The sequence below is a fragment of the Anomaloglossus baeobatrachus genome, chromosome 2 (assembly GCF_048569485.1).
Source record: "Anomaloglossus baeobatrachus isolate aAnoBae1 chromosome 2, aAnoBae1.hap1, whole genome shotgun sequence".
Lineage (NCBI taxonomy): Eukaryota > Metazoa > Chordata > Amphibia > Anura > Aromobatidae > Anomaloglossus > Anomaloglossus baeobatrachus.
In genome coordinates this window covers 492,402,466-492,425,983 of record NC_134354.1, presented here as the reverse complement: position 1 = coordinate 492,425,983, position 23,518 = coordinate 492,402,466, and the positions used below count along the sequence as shown (strand labels likewise).

Below are 23,518 nucleotides of genomic sequence, written 5' to 3'. Positions count from 1 at the left end.
GACGGGAACGGGGTCTTCAGGAACCATTCCCAACCCGCTCCAGAATTGGGGTACTAGTGCAACGAGGGGGATAGGACTTCCTAAAATCATCTAGAAAATCCCAAGCGTGAACCCTGAGAGCAGGCTCACCTTGCTAGCCACGCAGGTGAGCGGGACCCGAGTAGTCTTAGGCGAAAGGGATCCACCAAGTTACACACAGTGCCAAGGGACAAGGCTTCAGACCAACCAGCAACACCAAATGGGCACGGACCCAGCGTGCTCAACCAAGAGAAGTAGAGCATTCAAGAGTTTGGTTTACCTGGTGTCAGCGTCAGTGACTTTGGACTGTGTGAGTACCCGATATCCCTTCACCTCCGACGGGTTCCCCACTCCATACCATCACCGGGCCCTGGGACACCAAACCCCCTACCCACGGAGGGGTTAAACATCCTGCTGCTTCAACACCATCACCGGACTCACCAACAGCAGTGGTGGTCTCTCTAGTTACCACGCACCGTGGGTGGCGTCATGATCATTATCCCATTCACCACCCCAAAACACAAATCCCCCCTTTTTATTTCCGAGGTAGCCACGCGACCCCGCCTCGGATCCAGAGACCCCTCGAGCCACTGCGGATCCAGGTCCGAGCAGCCCGTCGGCTGTCGCGGGGGCGGCACAGATTGTTGTCCACACTAGAACAATTCATTCTTATTCCACTTGTTTCCCTCAGTTAAAATTAAAGACCTTGTACTCACCTCCCATTCTGGCGCCGTTCCAGTGCTGTCAGTATTGCGGTTCTGGGCTCATGTGATATTGTGATGTTATGCAAGCCTCATTTCCAATCATTGTATTAAATATTTGTGCCACCCCTGCAGCAGTCGAACTGCTCGGATCTGGAGTTTGCTGTGGCTCTAGGGTCGCTTGACTCAGGGGCTTGCGGCCACCTTGAATATAAAGGGGGTATTTACAAGAGATAAATGTTTGTGACGCCACCTGCGGGTTGTGGTAAAGGGGAGTACCGCTGCTGCCAATGGGAGTACCGGGCAGATGGTGTGGGGCAGCCAGGTGTTAATTTCTTCACAGGTAAGGAAGGCCCCGGATTGTGGGGATTTGCTGAACAGGTAGCTTGCTTGGCCTTGGGAAGCAGGGTGCAGGGGTTAGATTACTCACTGCGGTAGTCGTGGGGTTGAATCAAGTGGATTAAGCAGACACTCACACAGATGGTAAACCAAAGACTCTGGGCACTGCAGTCTCTACGGGTGGAGCCGGTCCAGTTCCCGCTCCCAACAGTGTCACTTGGTAAGTCCAGAGCCCTGCCTCCGTGAAAAAATTGTTTTACTGTTGTGGCCCCTTGGCTTGAAGCTTTCGGGGCCCCGCTACCCGTGTGTATGGCAGCTGTGCTCTTGGTGGCTGGCACTTGGGATCTCAATGGGTTGTGTGTTTTGGAGAACCCTATCCATGGCATTGTGCTGATGCCTCCAATCTCTGAGTTCTTGGGGAAAGTCCATAATGAAACTATCCTCCACAGGTTAATTATCAGGTTGCTTGAAGCTACTCCCCGATCTAGGGTTCTGTACCCTGCCGTGCTCGGTACCGGTAAGGTGGCTGGGATTTCTGGTGCCAACAGTTCTCCTAGACTGCGTCCGTTACATTCCTGTTCCTAATACCGGTCCCCGACTCCTGTGGTCCCGGACTACCGTCTGCGACCCAACCTTTCACCTCCCTGGGAGCTCCAACTCGCTGCTCCTCACTCCTTGTGGGCTAACTTCCAACTAACTTCCTCCCTCCCACCAGTCTGCCTGGCCCCTAGGTGGGCGGCCGTGCTCCAACTTGACTAACCCACTGGTGTGTCTGTCCAGCCCCGGTGAGGGGTGTGGTTGGGATTTGTAGTGCGGATGTCAGTGACTGCACCCTGGGTGACATGATATAGTTCCCTGCTGCACCCTGACATAGTCAGGCGCGCTACATACTTAATTCATGCAATAAAATAAAAATTAATTATTTAAAAATCCTATGATGTGATTTTCTGGATTTTTTTTTATTCTGTCTGTCACAGTTGAAGTGTACCTACGATAAAAATTACAGGTTTCTCCATTCTTTGTAGATGGAAAAATGTGCAAAGTAGACAGTGTATCAAATACTTATTTTCCCCCACTGCTATATTAAACAAATTCTATACGGTAAATGCAATGGAGTCAATCATACACATTGTGTATGATTGACTTCATTGTATTTATATAATTAGTATTTATATATTTTGTATTACATATATGATATTACCTTATCTAAGATTTCTTCTAATATCTCTACTAATGAAAGTCTAAATAAAAAAAATGTTTCTGTATGATAATGATAAGATCAGCTATCTGTTTTGGATACTAACATGTATAATATGTTTGCACCATGGTATGATATTCTAATAACATATAATTATCCTGGTTGAATTTATTATTTCCTCTGGAAAAATCTGTGAGAAAAAGAGTAATGGCTAGTTTGACTTTGCTGACAACAAGCAAAACTCACTGGAAATAACATCTGAAAAGTTATTCCCAAAAGCACAAGTTACGCCCTTTCCACAGGCTAGGCGAAAACTTGTTGTTTGCAGGAGACCTCCAGCAATGCCAAGATTAGGGCTCTGGAACTCATAAGGGTACTTTACAGCTGCTATATCGGTACCGATATCGCTATCGAGCGTATCCGCCCCCGTCGGTTGTGCGTCACGGGCAAATCGCTGCCCGTGGCGAACAACATCGCTTACACCCGTCACACGGACTTACCTTCCCTGCGACGTCGCTGTGGCCGGCGATCCGCCTCCTCTCTAAGGAGGCGGTTCGTGCGGCGTCACAGCGATGTCACACGGCAGCCGTCCAATAGCAGAGGAGGGGCGGAGATGAGCGGCCGGAACATGCCGCCCATCTCCTTCCTTCCTCATTGCCGGTGGACGCAAGTAAGGAGATGTTCGTCGTTCCTGCAATGTGTGCTGCCGCAGGAGCGGAGAGCAACATTGTACCTGCAGCAGCAGCGATATTTGGAAAAGGAGCGACGTGTTAACGAGCAACAATTTTTCACATTTTTGCGCTTGTTGATCGTCGCTTCTTGGTGTCACCATGCTGCGATGACGCTAACGGCGCCAGATGTGCGTCACTAATGATGTGACCCCGACGATATATCGTTAGCGTGTAAAGCACCCTTAAGGATGGGATTCTGCATCACCGTCCTAAATTGAGCAATTCTTCCCATGCTCGGCCTCTGCTTACAATGCTCAGGTTCTATGAGAGTCCCATTGACAATTTATGGAGTGAGGCCAGACAGAGCCCCATCTTTTGACCTCCAGAGCCCGAATCTCGGAATCCCTGGAGGTCCCGTGGTTGGCCCCACAATGATCAGTAAGTTAACTCCTATGGAAAGAGCATTAACTTGTGATTTTGACAGTAACCTTTTAAGATCAGATATTTTGAACACTGAGGTACTGATGGGGACAGACTTTACTAAAACTTGGGCGGATTTGCTGCTGATTTTTTGAAAAGGTTCAAATCTGCATTAAAGATCCACAGAAATATTAACTCCGAATTTAAAATACAAATTACATACAAATTGCTACCGGTATCTCCACAGGATCACATGAAAGAAACAAAATTTGAAGTATGTCCCCCTCATATTAAAATACCACAAGTGTATAAGCCAATGCTGTTGTAGTTCCAGTTTTGTGATTGTTTAATTTAACTTGATTTTGCAGAGCTGTATAATGGCTGCAGAGTTTTGTGGGTGAAACAATTGATTATGAAAATTCATGCCCAATGTGCGTTTATAGACACTGCATTTTATATAGTGCGTTTTTTTTCATTTAGCCTTTTATGGGTAGCTTGAAAAAAAAAATTATGTTAAAACTGCAATAGAGTTTTTACGATTGGAATCCTAGCGTTTTTTAAAAAAAACAAAAACATTAAAAAATATTGTCCTAAACTTCAAAAAAAGAGACAAAATGTGTATAAAAAAAAGACCAAAACACAATAAACACATCAAATTACTACCGAATTCTGTATTTTGGTGTAGAAAACTTGATAAGATACAAAAAAGTGTTTACGCACATGGAACATGGCCTGAAAGTTTCTTTTTTGATAACTATAGACCCCCGACGAAGCATACCTAAACGCGAAACACGTGTTGGGACGCCGGTCCCCCATGTTTATCCTGGTGTTTCAGTGATCTGAGTAGGTGAGTAGTGCTGCCTTCTACTATATGGTACATGGAAGGGTTTTTTTCACTCCATGTGGTTTCCTTCTTACTATGTTATGATGCAGCTCTGCTTATGGTCTTGGGCAATTGCCTTTAATAATCTCTTTAAGATCACGGTTGACGAATAATCTTCCCTTTCCACTCTCCGGGACACGTGAGGTTCTTTCCCCTTCAGCACCGTTCCCTCTGGTCCATATGTATATTTATGTATTTTTATACCCAACAGCACTTTAATAAAATATTTAATATCTTTCTAAACTTTGGCTTGTATGGGCTCTTTTTATTAAGCAAATCTAAAGACTCTGTCTACTCTGTTCTCATCATTCATGAGTTGTTGCTTGAATATTTTTTTTGTGATTTACCTGTGCGTCCTGCATGTCTCAATTATAACTATAGAGCCAGTACACTAAATAAAGGCATAAAAAATATGATTTTAATGTAATGTATTAAAACAATACTATAGCTATAAAAAACACAAAAAATAATAATAACAATATATATTGTGTACATATATTTATATATATTTTTTATATATATATATATATGTATATATATATATATATATATATATATATATACTAATTTTTTGCATACAGTTAGGTCCAGAAATATTTGGACAGTGACACAAGTTTTGTTATTTTAGCTGTTTACAAAAACATGTTCAGAAATACAATTATATATATAATATGGGCTGAAAGTGCACACTCCCAGCTGCAATATGAGAGTTTTCACATCCAAATCGGAGAAAGGGTTTAGCAATCATAGCTCTGTAATGCATAGCCTCCTCTTTTTCAAGGGACCAAAAGTAATTGGACAAGGGACTCTAAGGGCTGCAATTAACTCTGAAGGCGTCTCCCTCGTTAACCTGTAATCAATGAAGTAGTTAAAAGGTCTGGGGTTGATTACAGGTGTGTGGTTTTGCATTTGGAAGTTGTTGCTGTGACCAGACAACATGCGATCTAAGGAACTCTCAATTGAGGTGAAGCAGAACATCCTGAGGCTGAAAAAAAAAGAAAAAATCCATCAGAGAGATAGGAGACATGCTTGGAGTAGCAAAATCAACAGTCGGGTACATTCTGAGAAAAAAGGAATTGACTGGTGAGTTTGGGAACTCAAAAAGGCCTGGGCGTCCACGGATGACAACAGTGGTGGATGATCGCCGCATACTTTCTTTGGTGAAGAAGAACCCGTTCACAACATCAACTGAAGTCCAGAACACTCTCAGTGAAGTAGGTGTATCTGTCTCTAAGTCAACAGTAAAGAGAAGACTCCATGAAAGTAAATACAAAGGGTTCACATCTAGATGCAAACCATTCATCAATTCCAAAAATAGACAGGCCAGAGTTAAATTTGTTGAAAAACACCTCATGAAGCCAGCTCAGTTCTGGAAAAGTATTCTATGGACAGATGAGACAAAGATCAACCTGTACCAGAATGATGGGAAGAAAAAAGTTTGGAGAAGAAAGGGAACAGCACATGATCCAAGGCACACCACATCCTCTGTAAAACATGGTGGAGGCAACATGATGGCATGGGCATGCATGGCTTTCAATAGCACTGGGTCACTTGTGTTTATTGATGACATAACAGCAGACAAGAGTAGCCGGATGAATTCTGAAGTGTACCGGGATATACTTTCAGCCCAGATTCAGCCAAATGCCACAAAGTTGATCGGACGGCACTTCATAGTAAAGATGGACAATGACCCCAAGCATACAGCCAAAGCTACCCAGGAGTTCATGAGTGCAAAAAAGTGGAACATTCTGCAATGGCCAAGTCAATCACCAGATCTTAACCCAATTGAGCATGCATTTCACTTGCTCAAATCCAGACTTAAAACGGAAAGACCCACAAACAAGCAAGACCTGAAAGCTGCGGCTGTAAAGGCCTGGCAAAGCATTAAGAAGGAGGAAACCCAGCGTTTGGTGATGTCCATGGGTTCCAGACTTAAGGCAGTGATTGCCTCCAAAGGATTCGCAACAAAATATTGAAAATAAAAATATTTTGTTTGGGTTTGGTTTATTTGTCCAATTACTTTTGACCTCCTAAAATGTGGAGTGTTTGTAAAGAAATGTGTACAATTCCTACAATTTCTATCAGATATTTTTGTTCAAACCTTCAAATTAAACGTTACAATCTGCACTTGAATTCTGTTGTAGAGGTTTCATTTCAAATCCAATGTGGTGGCATGCAGAGCCCAACTCGCGAAAATTGTGTCACTGTCCAAATATTTCTGGACCTAACTGTATGTATGGGATAATATAACATGTAAGGAACATAGGGGTCATAGTGTTATTTAACTACCGTATATAGAAGATAAAAGTTTTTAAGAGTACAGTAACACTTATTTTTAAAAATGTCATACACTAAAGATTTCTTCCATACATGTGAATATATATGACTATATAACTGGGGGTTGTATCTATAGGACAAGCTTCATTTGGGTGTATGAGAATGTCCTTGAAATGTATACAATATGTATGGAGCACATGAATATACAGCACATCACAAGAAGTGTTAAAGGGAACCTGTCATCAGAAATTTAGCTATAAAGCTAAAAGTTTCCCCCTCTGCAGCTCCTGGGCTGCATTCTAGGAAGCTTCCTATAGTTTTTGTGGCCCCTTTTATTCCAAAATAAATACTTTACAAACTTGTACCTTTTCGTATGCAAATTTCTTAAATCTTCCATGGGGCGGGCTGCCTGATGTACGTTGCTGTCCTCCTGCCGATTTACGCCGCCCCCGAACGCTGAATTTCAAACCTCAGGACGCCGCCCCTGGCGCCCGTGGTCCCGCGCATGCGCTGTGCTACTGTAGCGGTGCCGTGCACTGTGTGCACGTGTGACCGCTACTGACACTTTGCGCGGGCACGAGTTTATGGGCGGCGCTGTAAGTGTCATCAGCAAGTGCCGCCCATAACCTCGTGACCGCACTTTCCCCTCTTCCTCCAGCGTTCTGCGCAAACGCTCGCTGGCCAGATGACCGGACGTCACCTCCTTCCCTTCCTGCTCAGCAGCAGGAAATAGATGGGAGGAGCGGACGGAGCAGTCGGTGCCCGCGCAAAAGCGTCACCAGCGGTCACACGTGCACGGCACCGCTACAGTAGCACAGCGCATGCGCGGGACCACGGGCGCCCAGGGGCGGCATCCTGAGGTTTGAAATTCAGCGTTCGGGGGCGGCGTAAATCGGCAGGAGGACAGCAACGTACATCAGGCAGCCCGCCCCCATGGACGATTAAAGAAATTTGCATAAAAAAAGGTACAAGTTTATAAAGTATTTATTTTGGAATAAAAGGGGCCACAAAAACTATAGGAAGCTTCCTAGAATGCAGCCCAGGAGCTGCAGAGGGGGAAACTTTTAGGTTTATAGCTAAATTTCTGATGACAGGTTCACTTTAAGGTGCTCAAAATTTCAAAACGATTCTATTAAACCTTAGATTTACACATTTTCCTTTATAGAAAACATCAGTAGTCACTGGTCATAGCGGTTTTTGTTCTCTTCTGGACTACTAGTAGCTTGTGTGAATTGTAATTTGCTGAACTCCAAAATGAATGAATCACCTATCCCCAAGACGAAAGGTCAATGATTTAAAAATATAGAAAACATAACATCTACATTGTAAACTACCGTACTTACCAATTTTAGCATAGGAAGCAAGAATAATCCATAGTGTGATTTCATAGGGAATTTGAACCAAGTTATAATCCACAGTGAAAGCATGAAATCCTCCATTTGGTTCTGAACCTTCTGTAAGGGGAGTCCCGGTGTTGACCTCTGAGCTTCCATATGTGGTCTTCAAAATGAGCAGAACTGTGAGAAGAGTGCCTGGTTCCATCCTTTATATGTAATGAAGTATTCTGCTTAGCAATATTAAAAAATAGACTTCATCAAGATATTCGAGAACATATTGTTTTACTGTGTCACCCATAAAACATGAGCGAAGAACCATCAATGCACTAACATTTTATGAAAAAGGAATCCCAGAACACAGTTCTATTAGTCAAATGATGAGAAACAATCATGCCTCTATTATGAATAAGTCACCTGGTCACTGTATATACCTAAGATATCATCATAATCCCTTCAAAATTTAAAGATACAATATTGTCCACCGGCAAGTAAGTCCATAAAACACGTACATTACTGAATCTGTGCCATTGAGAAACCTGATACATAGAACAGACTGACCTCAGCAGAGTGTGGTGTGCATAGGTGTGGTTATTCCACACAAAACTCCTGCCAGGCTATGTGTACCGATAACAAGGCTGCCACCTTGTGAACAGCCAGGACAACTACTTTTTGATTTTAGTAAAAACAATTTGTAGATCATTTGTTACAATATTTCTTTCAGTGTTCATAAAATATATATATATATATTTACCAATATCTGGATTCTGACCTATAGATTACTTATCATCTTACATAGATGAACTAGAGTGAGTGCAGAGGAGGGCGATTGACTAAGGCTATCAAATAAATGGGTGGATTCCAGTAAAGACAGGTTGTCAACCTTGAAGTTACAAGATTTGGAAGGAAGATGACTGATCTAATTAAAATTAACAAATACATGGATAGAAATACACAATTCTTTCTAATCATCTTTTTACATCTAGGCCTGCAGTGATGAAAAGGGGGCATCTTCTACATCTAGAGAAGAAGCTTTCAGCAATATCACAGTTAGATGAGGATTCAAGGAACAAATTTAAGGAGGACCTGGATGTCATTCTTGAAAGATCTAGGTAAAAAATATCTTTGTACCATGTTAGCCAGTAGAGATAAAAAATTGTTTAAAAGAACTGAAGTCCTCAGTGGTTGATACCTTTTAATGGCTAACTGAAAAGATGGTAATAATAGCAAGCTTTCCAGACTACTCAGGTCTCTTCTTCAGGCTCAATATAACACAAAATCTGAAGAGTCACATATTTATACACAACAGGACATAGAATGGGGCAGTAAATAAAACAAGTTATGTGAAGCAGAACTATCACTATGGCAAGAGGACAAACTGTTGTGACCATAAATATTGCTGCAGTTCAGTGTGAAAGTTTTATTGGCCTCTGATTAGGGTCTGGTCCAGGGCTGTGATGCCCCCAGATGGTCTGAGAAGTACATCTCTTAATTGATGTAAAAAGACATGAATCCATGAGACACATTCATACTCCCAGAGTACAAACTTATGATGACCTTTGACACATTCAGAGCAGGAATGAATGTGTCTCATGGATTCATGTCTTTTTACATCAATTAAGAGATGTGCTCCTCAGACCATCTGGGGTAGGGCTAGGTGTAGCTCCAGCGGAGGAGAAGTTCAAGTTGGACGGTGCCAGGGTCGGAGTCCTGGTACCTTGGCTAGGTGGCAGATGGTGGTCTCCATCAGCAGGAGACGGGAAGATGGCAGCCGGAGATCCGAGGTAGACTAGGACAGGGTTGGAGCCTGCTGGTACCGACACCAGAGACCCGACCCGGAAACCGTGCACAGAGGGTGTACTCGGACCCTGAAGCCAGGAGCGGGACCAACGGCCAAGCTAATTAACCGATTGATGGCAGGATTACAAGTCCTGTCCCAACCTAAGTCCCGAAAAGTAGACAACCACCCACAGAGAGGGATAGGGCCACCGCCAGTGCCTGTAGATCCCACGGGTCAGCATCAGACGGGCACGGCTCCTCAGGCACACAACAAGCCGGGAGCGGACTCCTGTGTTCCATACCGGGAAGTCCAACACAAGCAAACACAGTGCAGAGGAAAAAGACGTCGACCACCAGCCCGGGTGGGGGACCAGAGTACAACCGGCCGAGGCGGCCAGCCACCAGCCCCTTGGTTTACCAAAAGACTCGTGTGATTCATTTAAGTGCAAGTAACGAATCATCCCCTGGTACGACAGAGCGCGCGAGGCCTTGCCATCGCCATACCCTTCACAGAGACACTGGGCCCCGGGGCAACCATCCCTACCCAAGGAAGGGTTAACATCCGGCTGCCACTACATTGCCCCCGGGTATCCCACAACAGCAGCGGTGGTGTCCCACTTCACCACACACCGTGAGTGGCGTCACGAACCAAATACGGCCAAGGCCGTACAACTTCGTCCTCCTTTTTATTCGGCATGTCCGTGTGATCCCCTGGGTCCAGAGGATCCCTCAAGTCACACAGTGGGTCCGGATCCGAGCAGCACCGGCACAACACCATCCCAGCTGCACTTAACATCTTCCCCGGTGAGAGACCTTGCAGCAGCGGCCCCCATCCCTGGCTACGTACCACAAGTGGCTTCACGATCCTAATAGACTTTCCTAACCTCCAACTACTACCTCCATCCTATATATAACCTACATTTAGACCTGCGTAATTATATAGTGCATTAAAGATAGTACACAGAATTTCAAAAAAATACAAATTTTATTAACATCACAGAGTATCACATAATTAGAGACGGATGTCAAAAAGAACACAGTTAAAAGTCATTCCCCTTAAAAACACAGAAAAACAATCCTGGGACAGTGTGGTATATAAAGTTGGTATAGTTGCAGTGGTCAAAGAAAAGTTTGGGTATACGCATACACCCTAAAGTGCATCAGAGCTAATTTGCACACAAACACCAATCTAATGTGCTTCAGCAGTCATAAAAAGGTGTATGCTTATACCCCTAATACATCAGAAGTGCTAATACTGACATTCCAGCAAATGTAATCAGAAAAGCTGATACGCAGGGTTAATACAACATGCAGATGCAAGCATCCCATACATATAAATAACCATCATAAATTAGAAAGGTCAAGACATGCATTACTGCAGTTGAGTTATTAATTAGTACCCATATGATGTTTTACCAAACTTCAGGTCAGAGCATGTTTAATACCCCAAGTACATACCATACCAACCTGCCACCCCAAAGAGAAGGGGGGAGGGGTAGGCACGGGGTTTTTGACCAAAAGAGAGGCTTGGGAATCTGCTGGAAGCAGATTAGGAATAATCAAGGGACCACTACCTGTAAGACCACACTGCCCAGCACCTCTATGCGCGTTTCACACTCGCTTCGTCAGGAGGTGCTGTGACAGGGAAGTGGTCATCTTTTTATTGCTCAGGACTCACCTGAGGCCCATCGGTGGCGCGCGGCGGCGGCCATGCCGCCCACTCCAGCCGGCGTCCCGGAAGTCGTATTGCGCATGTGCGCCAATCGCTTCACTCATTGGACGCCGGCTGCAGGGGAGGGACGGACACCGACACACATCGCGCGCACGGGCATCAGTGAGTCCAGCGCCATCTTGGTTGAGGGCAAAACTCCTGGCAGCCAGCACATATCATAAGAAATCATACACATATTACTGGAATATTGTTTTTTTGAGCAGTAATCATAATGCAAATTCACAATATCACATATAGTTGACAAAAAAATGCATAGTGTCCTGATCAAAGGTTTGCGGAAAACGCGGCACACAGGGATACCAACATGCATTATTAAACCGTCCATAACAAAAGAATTTATTCATTACAAGGTTATCCCGTGCGTCGCATGTCCACAACCAAAGCAGGACACCATGCATGTCATACAAGTTGGAATAAGATTACATTGCTCCAATATTTAGTATATATATTAATGTACATAAATCCTGGAATGTTGTTCCATCATATTATGTCGTACAGATCCTTGATATGCAGATTCATGCACATAAATCCTAAACCGCAATTCCATCATATGTGCAGAGAGTCCACACATAACTGGCCTCCAAAAATTCGCTCTCCCCAAGCCCTGTATATAGGAATCAAAGAAAAGAGATTTAAAAAAATGACCATAAAAATCAGACAGAGAGCAATAAGCCCGAGGAGGCAGCTCAAGTCAAGCCCAAACAGTAAGTACCACACAGAACATGATTAAACAAGGATAATCAGTATATACCAGAAAACGCATGAGAACAGGGTTTGAAACAAGAGTTCAGGGTAACCATATCCACAGGGAGGATGGTCACAGAAAGGACATATGGTCACAGAAAGGGCTTAAAGGACACCAAATCATTTAAACCCTGGGGCTTGACGGTCTCCAGTGTGGTAATCCACTTCACCTCCTTCTGGGCCAATACCTTTCTGTGATCACCACCCCTCGTACCGAAATACACCCTATCTATCCCTCTGAATTTAAGGAGACGCCAATTACAGCTATGCATATCCCGGAAGTGCCTGGGTATATTATTAAGGGCATCAATTTCTTCCGCTGTTTTGACTTTTGCAGCTTTTTTGATATCCCTAATGTGCTCGAGGACCCTGACTCTAAATTCCCGGGAAGTCAACCCTACATAAATTAATCCGCAGGGGCACTTAGCCCAGTAAACAACAAAAGTTGTCCTGCAGTTGATAGTATGTACAATCTTGTAGGACTTGGTGTTAGATGCGTCATGGAAAGATGAGGACCTTTCCATTTGAGGACAAGCCCCACAGTCTCCACAAGAAGAAGAGCCCCATTTGGGTCCCCTTGTCAAACCCAGAAATGTAGAAGGGGGTGGGACATAATGACTCTTTACAATTATGTCCTTTATTGTTTTGGACCTACGTGGCGTAACTGAAGGCCAAGCTGAAATAGCTTTTGCTAAATCACCATCAGACATAAGAATAGGCCAATAGCGTGCTATAACTTCCTTCATTTCCCTCCACTGAGAGTGATAGGCCGTAATGAATCTGACTTTTTGATCTGATCTTTTTGTACTAGGTTTAAGGAGATTCTCTCTCGGGGTAAGTCTCGCCCTCTCATAGCCAGATTCAATCGATCTATCACTATAGTGGCGGGACTTATCCGCCTCCTAAGGTCCGCCGCCTGACCCTCAAACAAAACATTGTCCGAACAAACCCTACGGGCCCTCAAAAACTGACCTGTCGGTATGGAATTGATGACCTGTGGGGGATGAGAAGATTTTGCACTAAGGAGGGAGTTAACTGCTGTTCCTTTTCTAAAGATGTCCGTCACAACAGAGCCGTCCACTCCCCTCATTATTCTGATGTCCAGAAACTCAATTGAGTTAGGGCTGCAACAATAAGTTAATTTAATGTTAGAATCATTGTCATTCAGAGAGCACATAAACCTCTCCAATTCCTCCTGTCCACCCTGCCAAACCATGAACACATCATCTATATACCTCACCCACAACAAAACTGAACCACGTAGGTCCAAAACAATAAAGGACATAATTGTAAAGAGTCATTATGTCCCACCCCCTTCTACATTTCTGGGTTTGACAAGGGGACCCAAATGGGGCTCTTCTTCTTGTGGAGACTGTGGGGCTTGTCCTCAAATGGAAAGGTCCTCATCTTTCCATGACGCATCTAACACCAAGTCCTACAAGATTGTACATACTATCAACTGCAGGACAACTTTTGTTGTTTACTGGGCTAAGTGCCCCTGCGGATTAATTTATGTAGGGTTGACTTCCCGGGAATTTAGAGTCAGGGTCCTCGAGCACATTAGGGATATCAAAAAAGCTGCAAAAGTCAAAACAGCGGAAGAAATTGATGCCCTTAATAATATACCCAGGCACTTCCGGGATATGCATAGCTGTAATTGGCGTCTCCTTAAATTCAGAGGGATAGATAGGGTGTATTTCGGTACGAGGGGTGGTGATCACAGAAAGGTATTGGCCCAGAAGGAGGTGAAGTGGATTACCACACTGGAGACCGTCAAGCCCCAGGGTTTAAATGATTTGGTGTCCTTTAAGCCCTTTCTGTGACCATATGTCCTTTCTGTGACCATCCTCCCTGTGGATATGGTTACCCTGAACTCTTGTTTCAAACCCTGTTCTCATGCGTTTTCTGGTATATACTGATTATCCTTGTTTAATCATGTTCTGTGTGGTACTTACTGTTTGGGCTTGACTTGAGCTGCCTCCTCGGGCTTATTGCTCTCTGTCTGATTTTTATGGTCATTTTTTTAAATCTCTTTTCTTTGATTCCTATATACAGGGCTTGGGGAGAGCGAATTTTTGGAGGCCAGTTATGTGTGGACTCTCTGCACATATGATGGAATTGCGGTTTAGGATTTATGTGCATGAATCTGCATATCAAGGATCTGTACGACATAATATGATGGAACAACATTCCAGGATTTATGTACATTAATATATATACTAAATATTGGAGCAATGTAATCTTATTCCAACTTGTATGACATGCATGGTGTCCTGCTTTGGTTGTGGACATGCGACGCACGGGATAACCTTGTAATGAATAAATTCTTTTGTTATGGACGGTTTAATAATGCATGTTGGTATCCCTGTGTGCCGCGTTTTCCGCAAACCTTTGATCAGGACACTATGCATTTTTTTGTCAACTATATGTGATATTGTGAATTTGCATTATGATTACTGCTCAAAAAAACAATATTCCAGTAATATGTGTATGATTTCTTATGATATGTGCTGGCTGCCAGGAGTTTTGCCCTCAACCAAGATGGCGCTGGACTCACTGATGCCCGTGCGCGCGATGTGTGTCGGTGTCCGTCCCTCCCCTGCAGCCGGCGTCCAATGAGTGAAGCGATTGGCGCACATGCGCAATACGACTTCCGGGACGCCGGCTGGAGTGGGCGGCATGGCCGCCGCCGCGCGCCACCGATGGGCCTCAGGTGAGTCCTGAGCAATAAAAAGATGACCACTTCCCTGTCACAGCACCTCCTGACGAAGCGAGTGTGAAACGCGCGTAGAGGTGCTGGGCAGTGTGGTCTTACAGGTAGTGGTCCCTTGATTATTCCTAATCTGCTTCCAGCAGATTCCCAAGCCTCTCTTTTGGTCAAAAACCCCGTGCCTACCCCTCCCCCCTTCTCTTTGGGGTGGCAGGTTGGTATGGTATGTACTTGGGGTATTAAACATGCTCTGACCTGAAGTTTGGTAAAACATCATATGGGTACTAATTAATAACTCAACTGCAGTAATGCATGTCTTGACCTTTCTAATTTATGATGGTTATTTATATGTATGGGATGCTTGCATCTGCATGTTGTATTAACCCTGCGTATCAGCTTTTCTGATTACATTTGCTGGAATGTCAGTATTAGCACTTCTGATGTATTAGGGGTATAAGCATACACCTTTTTATGACTGCTGAAGCACATTAGATTGGTGTTTGTGTGCAAATTAGCTCTGATGCACTTTAGGGTGTATGCGTATACCCAAACTTTTCTTTGACCACTGCAACTATACCAACTTTATATACCACACTGTCCCAGGATTGTTTTTCTGTGTTTTTAAGGGGAATGACTTTTAACTGTGTTCTTTTTGACATCCGTCTCTAATTATGTGATACTCTGTGATGTTAATAAAATTTGTATTTTTTTGAAATTCTGTGTACTATCTTTAATGCACTATATAATTACGCAGGTCTAAATGTAGGTTATATATATTTTGCTTGGTAGACATGCATATGTAAATATGGATCTCTATTTCCGTTTTTGGATTTATACTACCTCCATCCTCCCTACCACCCTGCAACCCTCCATCCTGTGTGCATCGTGGTAACAGAACAGGGCCAGGCCACTCCGTGACGACGCAGAGGATCTGCACCCCCTGCCCAGCAACAAGTAGGTTAAAACACCTGCCCCGTGGGGCGCTACACAATCACATTATAACAATAGCATTTAGGTTTATTGCATCTAAAAGAACACATTAAGTTTGGGAAGAAAGTTAGTGTTTGCCAATTAACAAAGGATTTTATCTGGCTAAAAATTGCAAGATTACACAAATTTTTGTTTCTTCTGAAAGTAAGTTGTGTTTTTTTTGGGATAAAGTGTCATTTCCAATAACTGACTAAACTGAAATAACTGAAATAAAATCTCCTTTAAGAAGCATTCCTATTCAGATTTCTATGTACTACCTATGTAGTGTAGTGTGGATATCAGGGTTACTAACTTGACTTTTTATTTTTCTGGACAGTGTCTTCAGTGCTGCTGGGGGTGTGCTGACAGATAAGCGCACGCATCTGTCCACTGACAATGTGGACAGACTAACGTTCATCAAGATGAGGAAGGCATGGATCACAGAGGACTTTTCTACCCCTGTGTCATCCAGGGGAGGCGAAAGTCTGGTGTATTTTTGAGAGTGCTTCATGCAAAGCATCTTTTTAAGATTGCAACTGGGGAACAACTGATGCCAATGAAGTGGTGTGTGTGTGGCCCAATTTTTGGAAATGAGGGAGACTGTGGTTGGAGTCCCCTTTTTTTTAAAAAAAATGAACCAAGATGAAGAAGTCATGGATAAGAGAGGACTTTTCTACCCCTGTGTCATCCAGGGGAGGCGAAAATCTGGTGTATTTTTGAGAGTGCTTCATGCAAAGCATCTTTTTAAGATTGCAACTGGGGGACAACTGATGCCAGTGAAGTGGTGTGTGTGTGGCCCAATTTTTAGAAACGAGGAAGACTGTGGTTGGAGTCCCCTTTTTTTAAAAAAAAATGAACCAAGATGAAGAAGTCATGGATCAGGGAGGACTTTTCTACCCCTGTGTCATCCAGGGGAGGCGAAAGGCTGGTGTACTTTTGAGAGTGCTTCATGCAAAGCATCTTTTTAAGATTGCAACTGGGGGACAACTGCTGCCAATGAAGTGGTGTGTGTGGCCCAATTTTTGGAAACGAGGGAGACTGTGGTTGGAGTCCCCTTTTTTAAAAAAAAAAATGAACCAAGATGAAGAAGTCATGGATCAGAGAGGACTTTTCTACCCCTGTGTCATCCAGGGGAGGCAAAAGTCTGGTGTATTTTTGAGAGTGCTTCATGCAAAGCATCTTTTTAAGATTGCAACTGGGGGACAACTGATGCCAGTGAAGTGGTGTGTGTGGCCCAATTTTTGGAAATGAGGGAGACTGTGGTTGAAGTCCCCTTTTTTTTAAAAAAATGAACCAAGATGAAGAAGTCATGGATCAGAAAGGACTTTTCTTGGTGTGTGTGTGTGGCCCAATTTTTGGAAATGAGAGAGACTGTGGTTGGAGTCCACTTGCTGTGTTTTACATGATTTTTGAAGGGCATGACATGGCTTAGAGGTTGACTTTCAGCATCTGCAAACTGTTGGCTACAGAAATGCTGCCTTTCCAACCTTTTTAACAGAGGATTTTCGAGACCTTATGCCCATCGCAGTGCCCCAAGAGCCAATGCCCAGTCGCCACTCCTCCAAGAAAGGCGTGCCCGTGCTACACCAACATGTCGCACACAACATCACCTCTTCCTTGAGAAACTCTGTGTGTGACAGGGTGAATTTCACTACAGATACTTGGACCAGTAAGCATGGACAGGGGCATTACATGTCACTGACTGGGCACTGGCTAACTATGGTGAGAGATGGTGAAGGGTCTGCTGTCCAAGTCTTTCCGTCCCCACGAGTTGTGTGTCAATCCTTCCTCTGTATGTAGAAGTTGCTCCACTGCTTCTGGCTCCTCAACCTCATCTAGGTCCTCAACCTTCGCTCAAAACCTGTATTGAAAGACCACCGGCATTGTAACTGTGCACAAGGAATCCCGCACACCTCCTTACTATGCTGGCAGCAGAGCTCAACGGCATCAGGTGGTTGACTCTTTACTTTGAAATGTCAGGGAAATGTGAGTCACACTGCTGAGGAGTTGTGGACAGTAAGCTCTGGAGAGGGAGACCGAGTTTCATCAATGGTTGTCTCCACTCAACCAGCAGCCAGGGAAGGCTGGGTGCGACAATGATGCAAACCTGGGTGCGACCCTTCGCCGTGACAATGTGACACACGTGCCTTGTATGGCTCACGTGTTGAACCTGGTTATCCAGCAATTTTTAAACCACTATCCCGGCCTACATGGCCGTCTGCAGAGGGCACGGAGTAACGTCTGCCTGGATCCACACACTCAGACGGGCTGTTAAGGATAGGCTAGAGGGAAGCCACTCACCAAGCAGGACCCCCAGAACCCTGAAACCCTTTAACCCCTATACAGGGATTTGGAATTACACATGGCTCAAGGTGATCAATACCTGTGGAAGGCTGCAGTCCGAGAGAGTAGTAGTCAGGCAGGGTCAAACCATGAATTGAGGAACATGAACAAAATGGGACGGACAGGACTTAATCAGAAAACAAGCAGAGGTCAAATGCGGATCAGGCAACAAGGTACATAAACAGCAGGCAGGAGACGTAGTCAGGAAACAAGCCGTATTCAGCACACAAAATCACAAAACAGAACTTGGCGGAACAGGAACCAGAGGTTCAGAGCTATGTCTGGCAGTGGTCAGCAGATGGGCCTAAAAAAGGGTGTGGTGTCTTCCCATTGGTTGTAGCTGAATGATGGTACTTCAGCTGTGAGACACCCACCACCTACAGTCAGCCAGTGGTTCTGCATATCTCAAGGTAACCCAGCCCAGTGGCTGAGCGGAACCTGCGGCAACCGGCGCCACTGGCATCGACTCCTCTCCCATCATCAGCACTATCTACGAAAGGAACATGGTGTCACCTGGCGATCGGAGTACAAATTGATGGAGCGGACTCCGGTGGTTACTTAACAGCCATGTGCGACAATGATGCAAACCTGAGTGCGGCCCTTCGTCAGTGCAATGTGACACACGTGCCTTGTATGGCTCACGTGTTGAACCTGGTTGACCAGCAATTTTTAAACCACTATCCCAGCCTACATGGCCTTCTGCAGAAGGCACGCTCGCTATGTGCTCACTTCCACTGTTCACACCCCGCAGCTCAACAACTTGCATCGCTCCAGAAGTCTTTCCCTGCTGCAATGCGTTATGACGTATAGCCTGGGCTAAACAGATGCAGAGGTGGGGAAGATCACGCTGCTGGAGTGGTCTCAGATCAAGGACCTATGCACCCTTCTTCGAAGTTTAAAAATGGAGACGAAGATGTTTAGCGCTGACGTTGCCATTAGCGGCATGACAATTCCGGTCATCTACATGCTGGAGCACACTCTAAACAGCATTCATAGTCAGGTGGTGGGACAAGAGGAATGGGAGAAAGGACAGGAGGAGTCATATGCGCAAGGGATAACAACATCTACAAGTTCCAGACGGTCAGCAGCACCAAGGCAACAGGCATGGGACGGTGGGGGAGAAAGATTAACAAGGGCGCATAGTATCAGCCTAACTGTTGAGGAAGGTGCAGGAGCCCAGTAAGAAATGGAGGACGAACTGTCGATGGGCATGGAAGACTGAGCAGATGAAGGAGAGCTTGCTCACATTTCGGTTGTGCGAGGTTGGGGGGAGAGGGCAGAGGAAGGAGGCATGATTCTCACCTCTCCGCCACCAACACAGCAAGGACTTGGTCCTCCTGGATGCTCAAGACACATGAGCGCCTTCTTGCTGCACTACCTACAACATGACCCTTAGACTGTCCGAATTCGAAGTAATGCTGACTAGTGGGTTGCCACACTGTTAGATCCCCGGTACAAGACAAAATTTGGCAAAATAAATCCTGCCATACAAAGGGACGCACGTATGCAGGAGTATCAGCAGAAGCAGGTACGCAATCTTAGCTCGGCTTTTACACTAAACACCAGTGCTGCACAGAGTGAATATCAACACTTTGTCATTGCTAGGAGGAAATGGTCTTTTACTTGTCCACATCTGAGGGACCGAGGGCTGGATGCTATGCTGAGACGGCGTTGACTATGGTGTCCCTGCAGAGTTGCAAATTTGTAAATATACAAAATGAGTGGCGAGTAGCAGGTGTGTTGGAAAGTAGAAAAAAGTTTGTGTCCGTGGGTTTGGTGGTTATGCAACAGTAACATCTGCTGAAGAAACACCATCTGTTACGGGGGGACTGGAAAATTAGAATAAGGTGGTATATATCCCAATCGCCAGTCGGGGTCCACCGTGCTCACAGATGGAAAAGGGGATGCTGGCAACACGAAGGTTAGGCGGAGGATACAGAGCTGGGTGGCTCTGAAACTAATAGTAGCCTGAACCGTGTTAGATGACACTCGGATATGGAGACTGGGAACCCTGTTAGCATCTCAGGGTCCACACACCCACCCAGCCCAGGAACTCCCTGTTAACAACACAGGGGCCATTGGGTATGCTGTCCGTGTGCGTAGGGGGCACACCTGTGGAAAGCATGTGCAGCAGCAGTTAATGCCACTGGGCTGCACTAGCAGGAATGGTAGGACAGGAGCTGGTCTTAACCGTTCTGCATTACCAAGTGTGGTGGCAGCCTGCACCGACGCCCTATCCCTGCCTACCTCTGGCCTAAAGCCGCAGTGGGTTAAACACGTGGAGGCGTGCTCTTTCTGAGCATAATAGAAGACTGCGCACCTCATTGTTGTCTCCAGCCCCTTTTAGAACCTGGGTCCGCCCCAACCCAGGGTGGACCACAATGCACCTCCTGGAGCTAAAAGCTGAGTGCCACGTCACCAGTGGCATAAACAGCGGCCTATTCGGAACCACCACTTCAGTGAGGCAGCCACGACCCAAACATCTCACCAGTCATCGTCTGACGAACAATAATGAGGTGACAAGTCATATAGGCGGGCCTCTGCAAGCCATTCCGGAGTGGCCTGGCCACATCATCAGGACACCTGATGCCCTGTGGGCTATCTGGGCCTGCCACGTCATGGACAGGGTCAAAGAGTTCATTACCGGACCTAGCCTCTGATGTACTAAGTGCCTGAACATGCTCAGTAGCCTGAACAACAGTCTCAGAAAAAAGACTATCAGCTTCAGCATGCTCTCTAGGCACAACACAGGACTTAGACATGGCACGGAGTCCAAGTACCTGTGCAAAGAGGCTTTTCGCACTAAGCATGGGAGCATGCGCTGTAGCCCGAACTGAGGACTTAGCCTCAGGAATCGCACAGTCAGGCTGAGCATATTCACTAGGCGAAACACTGGACTTAGGCTGTGGGGCTGGGGTAAATCGGCACACGCATGCACACTAGCCGCCTGTCCACACTTAGACATGGAGGAGAAATCAGCCAGCTGAACTACCCGAGGCACAGCCAAAAATGGCAGCTGACGCCTGGGGGCAACTGGAATCACAGCAGGCTGCATGCGTCTACGGCGGCACCGATTTGTAACACTAACTACCAGCCAAAATAACAGGTGTACTTCTTCCCGTGGATAATCTGATATGATCCCTTTTTTCACGGACACGACCGTGGCTACCAAATGTAGATGAGGCACCAAAACAGCAGCTGCTTCAATGGATCTCAAGTGATCCATAAAGTGGCCTCTCCTCCACCTCAAGTTCAATATCCCAAATATTCCATTCCTCTGTGGTGTCAACCCAATCGCACTTGCTTCTAAACAGGTCTCAAGTTTCCACCAGCCCTGCTGAGTATGGTGTAACAGAGATGGTTGAGTCTGCAGAGCTGTTCAGTCACACCATAGCCTGGGAATCAGAGGTCTGCTCCAAAGCTGCAGTGAGTCCAGACAAGGAAATGATCTGCACTGATTTCCAGAAGCTTTCTGAGTCGGATCCAGGCCCCGATGAAGAAGGTGCTGAGCATAATGTACACCCTCAGTCCCAAACTGTAAATCCTCCTGGTGGAGACAATGAGGAACATGCTGAGGAGACTCAGATACCTGATTGGAACAACAACTTTACTATTCGGTCAGGGCAGGAAGAGGTTGTCTCAGAGGACTCAGGACGAGGGGAGTGAAAACACACAGGGTGATGATGAGGTTGGAGACCCCACTTACTGTCAAACCAAAGTCACCCAGTCGATGAGGTCAGCAGAGGAGGTGGACGAGGATACTGCTGACGACGAGGTTACTTTGCGTCTTCCTGGACAGAGACAAAGTACTGGAAGCATGTCAACAACTGAATCCTGAGCCACAACTCTGCCTCTGAGCAGAAGTCGTAGTGGCTCTGCAGGTCGCATGGGCTCTAAGCCTTGCCGAGGCTTTTTTGACATCACAAAGGATCACCCAAGTCATGTAATCTGTAAGATTTGTCACCAATCTCTAAGTAGAGGCCAAAAACTCACTACTTTGAGTACTTCGTCCATGAAGTGTCTCTTGGATATGAATTGATAGCGTGAGGGTGTATTGATCAGCTTTATCCAATGTCAATGCAACATGCTTATTTGCCATTCATTGCATGCATTGTTGCAGACTACACACAAGAGGCTGCTGTTTTTTTGCATCTGCCTATGTCTGTTTGGTCACTATAGCAATAGCAAAATGGTCTTCGGCTGTGGACTTGAAGGGCGGAGGAGATTCTGTCTATGAACAGAAAGAAAAGCTAAAGGTGGGTGTTACAGCAAGGAGCCACCGCGGAAACACTTCGGTCAATTGTGAGGGAAGTTGTGTTGGAGTTTGGTGAGGAGTACCGTAACGCCAGTGAGCAGCATCCTGTGCCAGAGACCAACATTCTTCCGGTGCTGTCTATACTGTTTACCGTGAGAGGAGCGTAAAGTCTGTATTTATGGCAACTGGACATCACAGTACCCGGCTACGGTAGGGTGTGCCCATACAGTAATGCGTGCACGCAACACTTTGTTTTATTAGCAAAACACATATCTGTTCTGGTTAGGCCGACTATATAGACAATAAGACTTGCTGCCTCTGCAATGTCAAATTGTTAAAATCATAGAGGGACAGCGACACATGTTTGCATTGACTGTTGCTTTACAAGATTTCCAGGACTGTGTTGCTGAGCTGTGTGGTTTGCATTTACACTGTTATCATCTGCCTTATCTGTGAGGCTTCAGCTAACAAGGGTATTCAGGGAGGTAATGGGTTTTGTCTATGTTTAGGTAGATAAGTTGTAAGCTCTTGTGATCGCCACTGGGAAGTCGTGTTCGCACACATACACACACACACACACACACACACACACACACACAATTACTCCTGCAACGCAGAGGGATTACCAGATAGTAGACGACTGATTACACAGTCCCTTGGTTAGTCCAAATTTGGTGAGCAGGGTGTAGAAATCGCCATTACGAGTGTTGCAGCATAGGGGTGTAGGCTTTTGGAATTGTGAATAGATTGTTCTATTCTTTCAGTTTTATACATGCTTTGTATTGTTTGTTTTGGGAAAGTTAAACAATCATTTATCAACCCAACTGCCTAGAGTCCTTTTCCTGTTCCGTGGTTTTGATGTAAACTGGGGAGCCCACCCTGTACACGACTTTAAATGAAGCATAAGTCGCAATGGGAAGTTCACTGTGCTACAATGCGGCCTAGCAGGGCTGTGCAACCACCGTCTTCCCCATCAAGTGCATCTGCGTGCTCTTCATCCTCTGTCACTGTGGGGACAGCAGTCACACATGCTTTTTCACGCTGACCTTCCAACCCTTTCACCGCAACAGGGAGTGTGATTGGCAGGTTGTCAGTTGTTTTGGAAGTGGAAACAGCTGGTGGCTGCTGCCGCCACCACGGACACC

General features: G+C 45.4%; 1 protein-coding gene across 2 annotated transcripts in view; it reads right to left on the bottom strand.

Moving 5' to 3' along the window:
• SLC9A4 (solute carrier family 9 member A4) overlaps positions 1–8,383 on the bottom strand; it is a 78,992-nt gene extending 70,609 nt beyond the window's left edge. For both annotated transcript variants that reach the window (XM_075336479.1, XM_075336480.1), the window contains exon 1: positions 7,851–8,383. In XM_075336479.1, coding sequence (XP_075192594.1) covers positions 7,851–8,049 — 199 coding nt within the window. In that variant the 5' untranslated portion in view covers positions 8,050–8,383. The remainder of the gene's footprint in view (positions 1–7,850) is intronic.
• Positions 8,384–23,518: the final 15,135 nt, after the last annotated feature.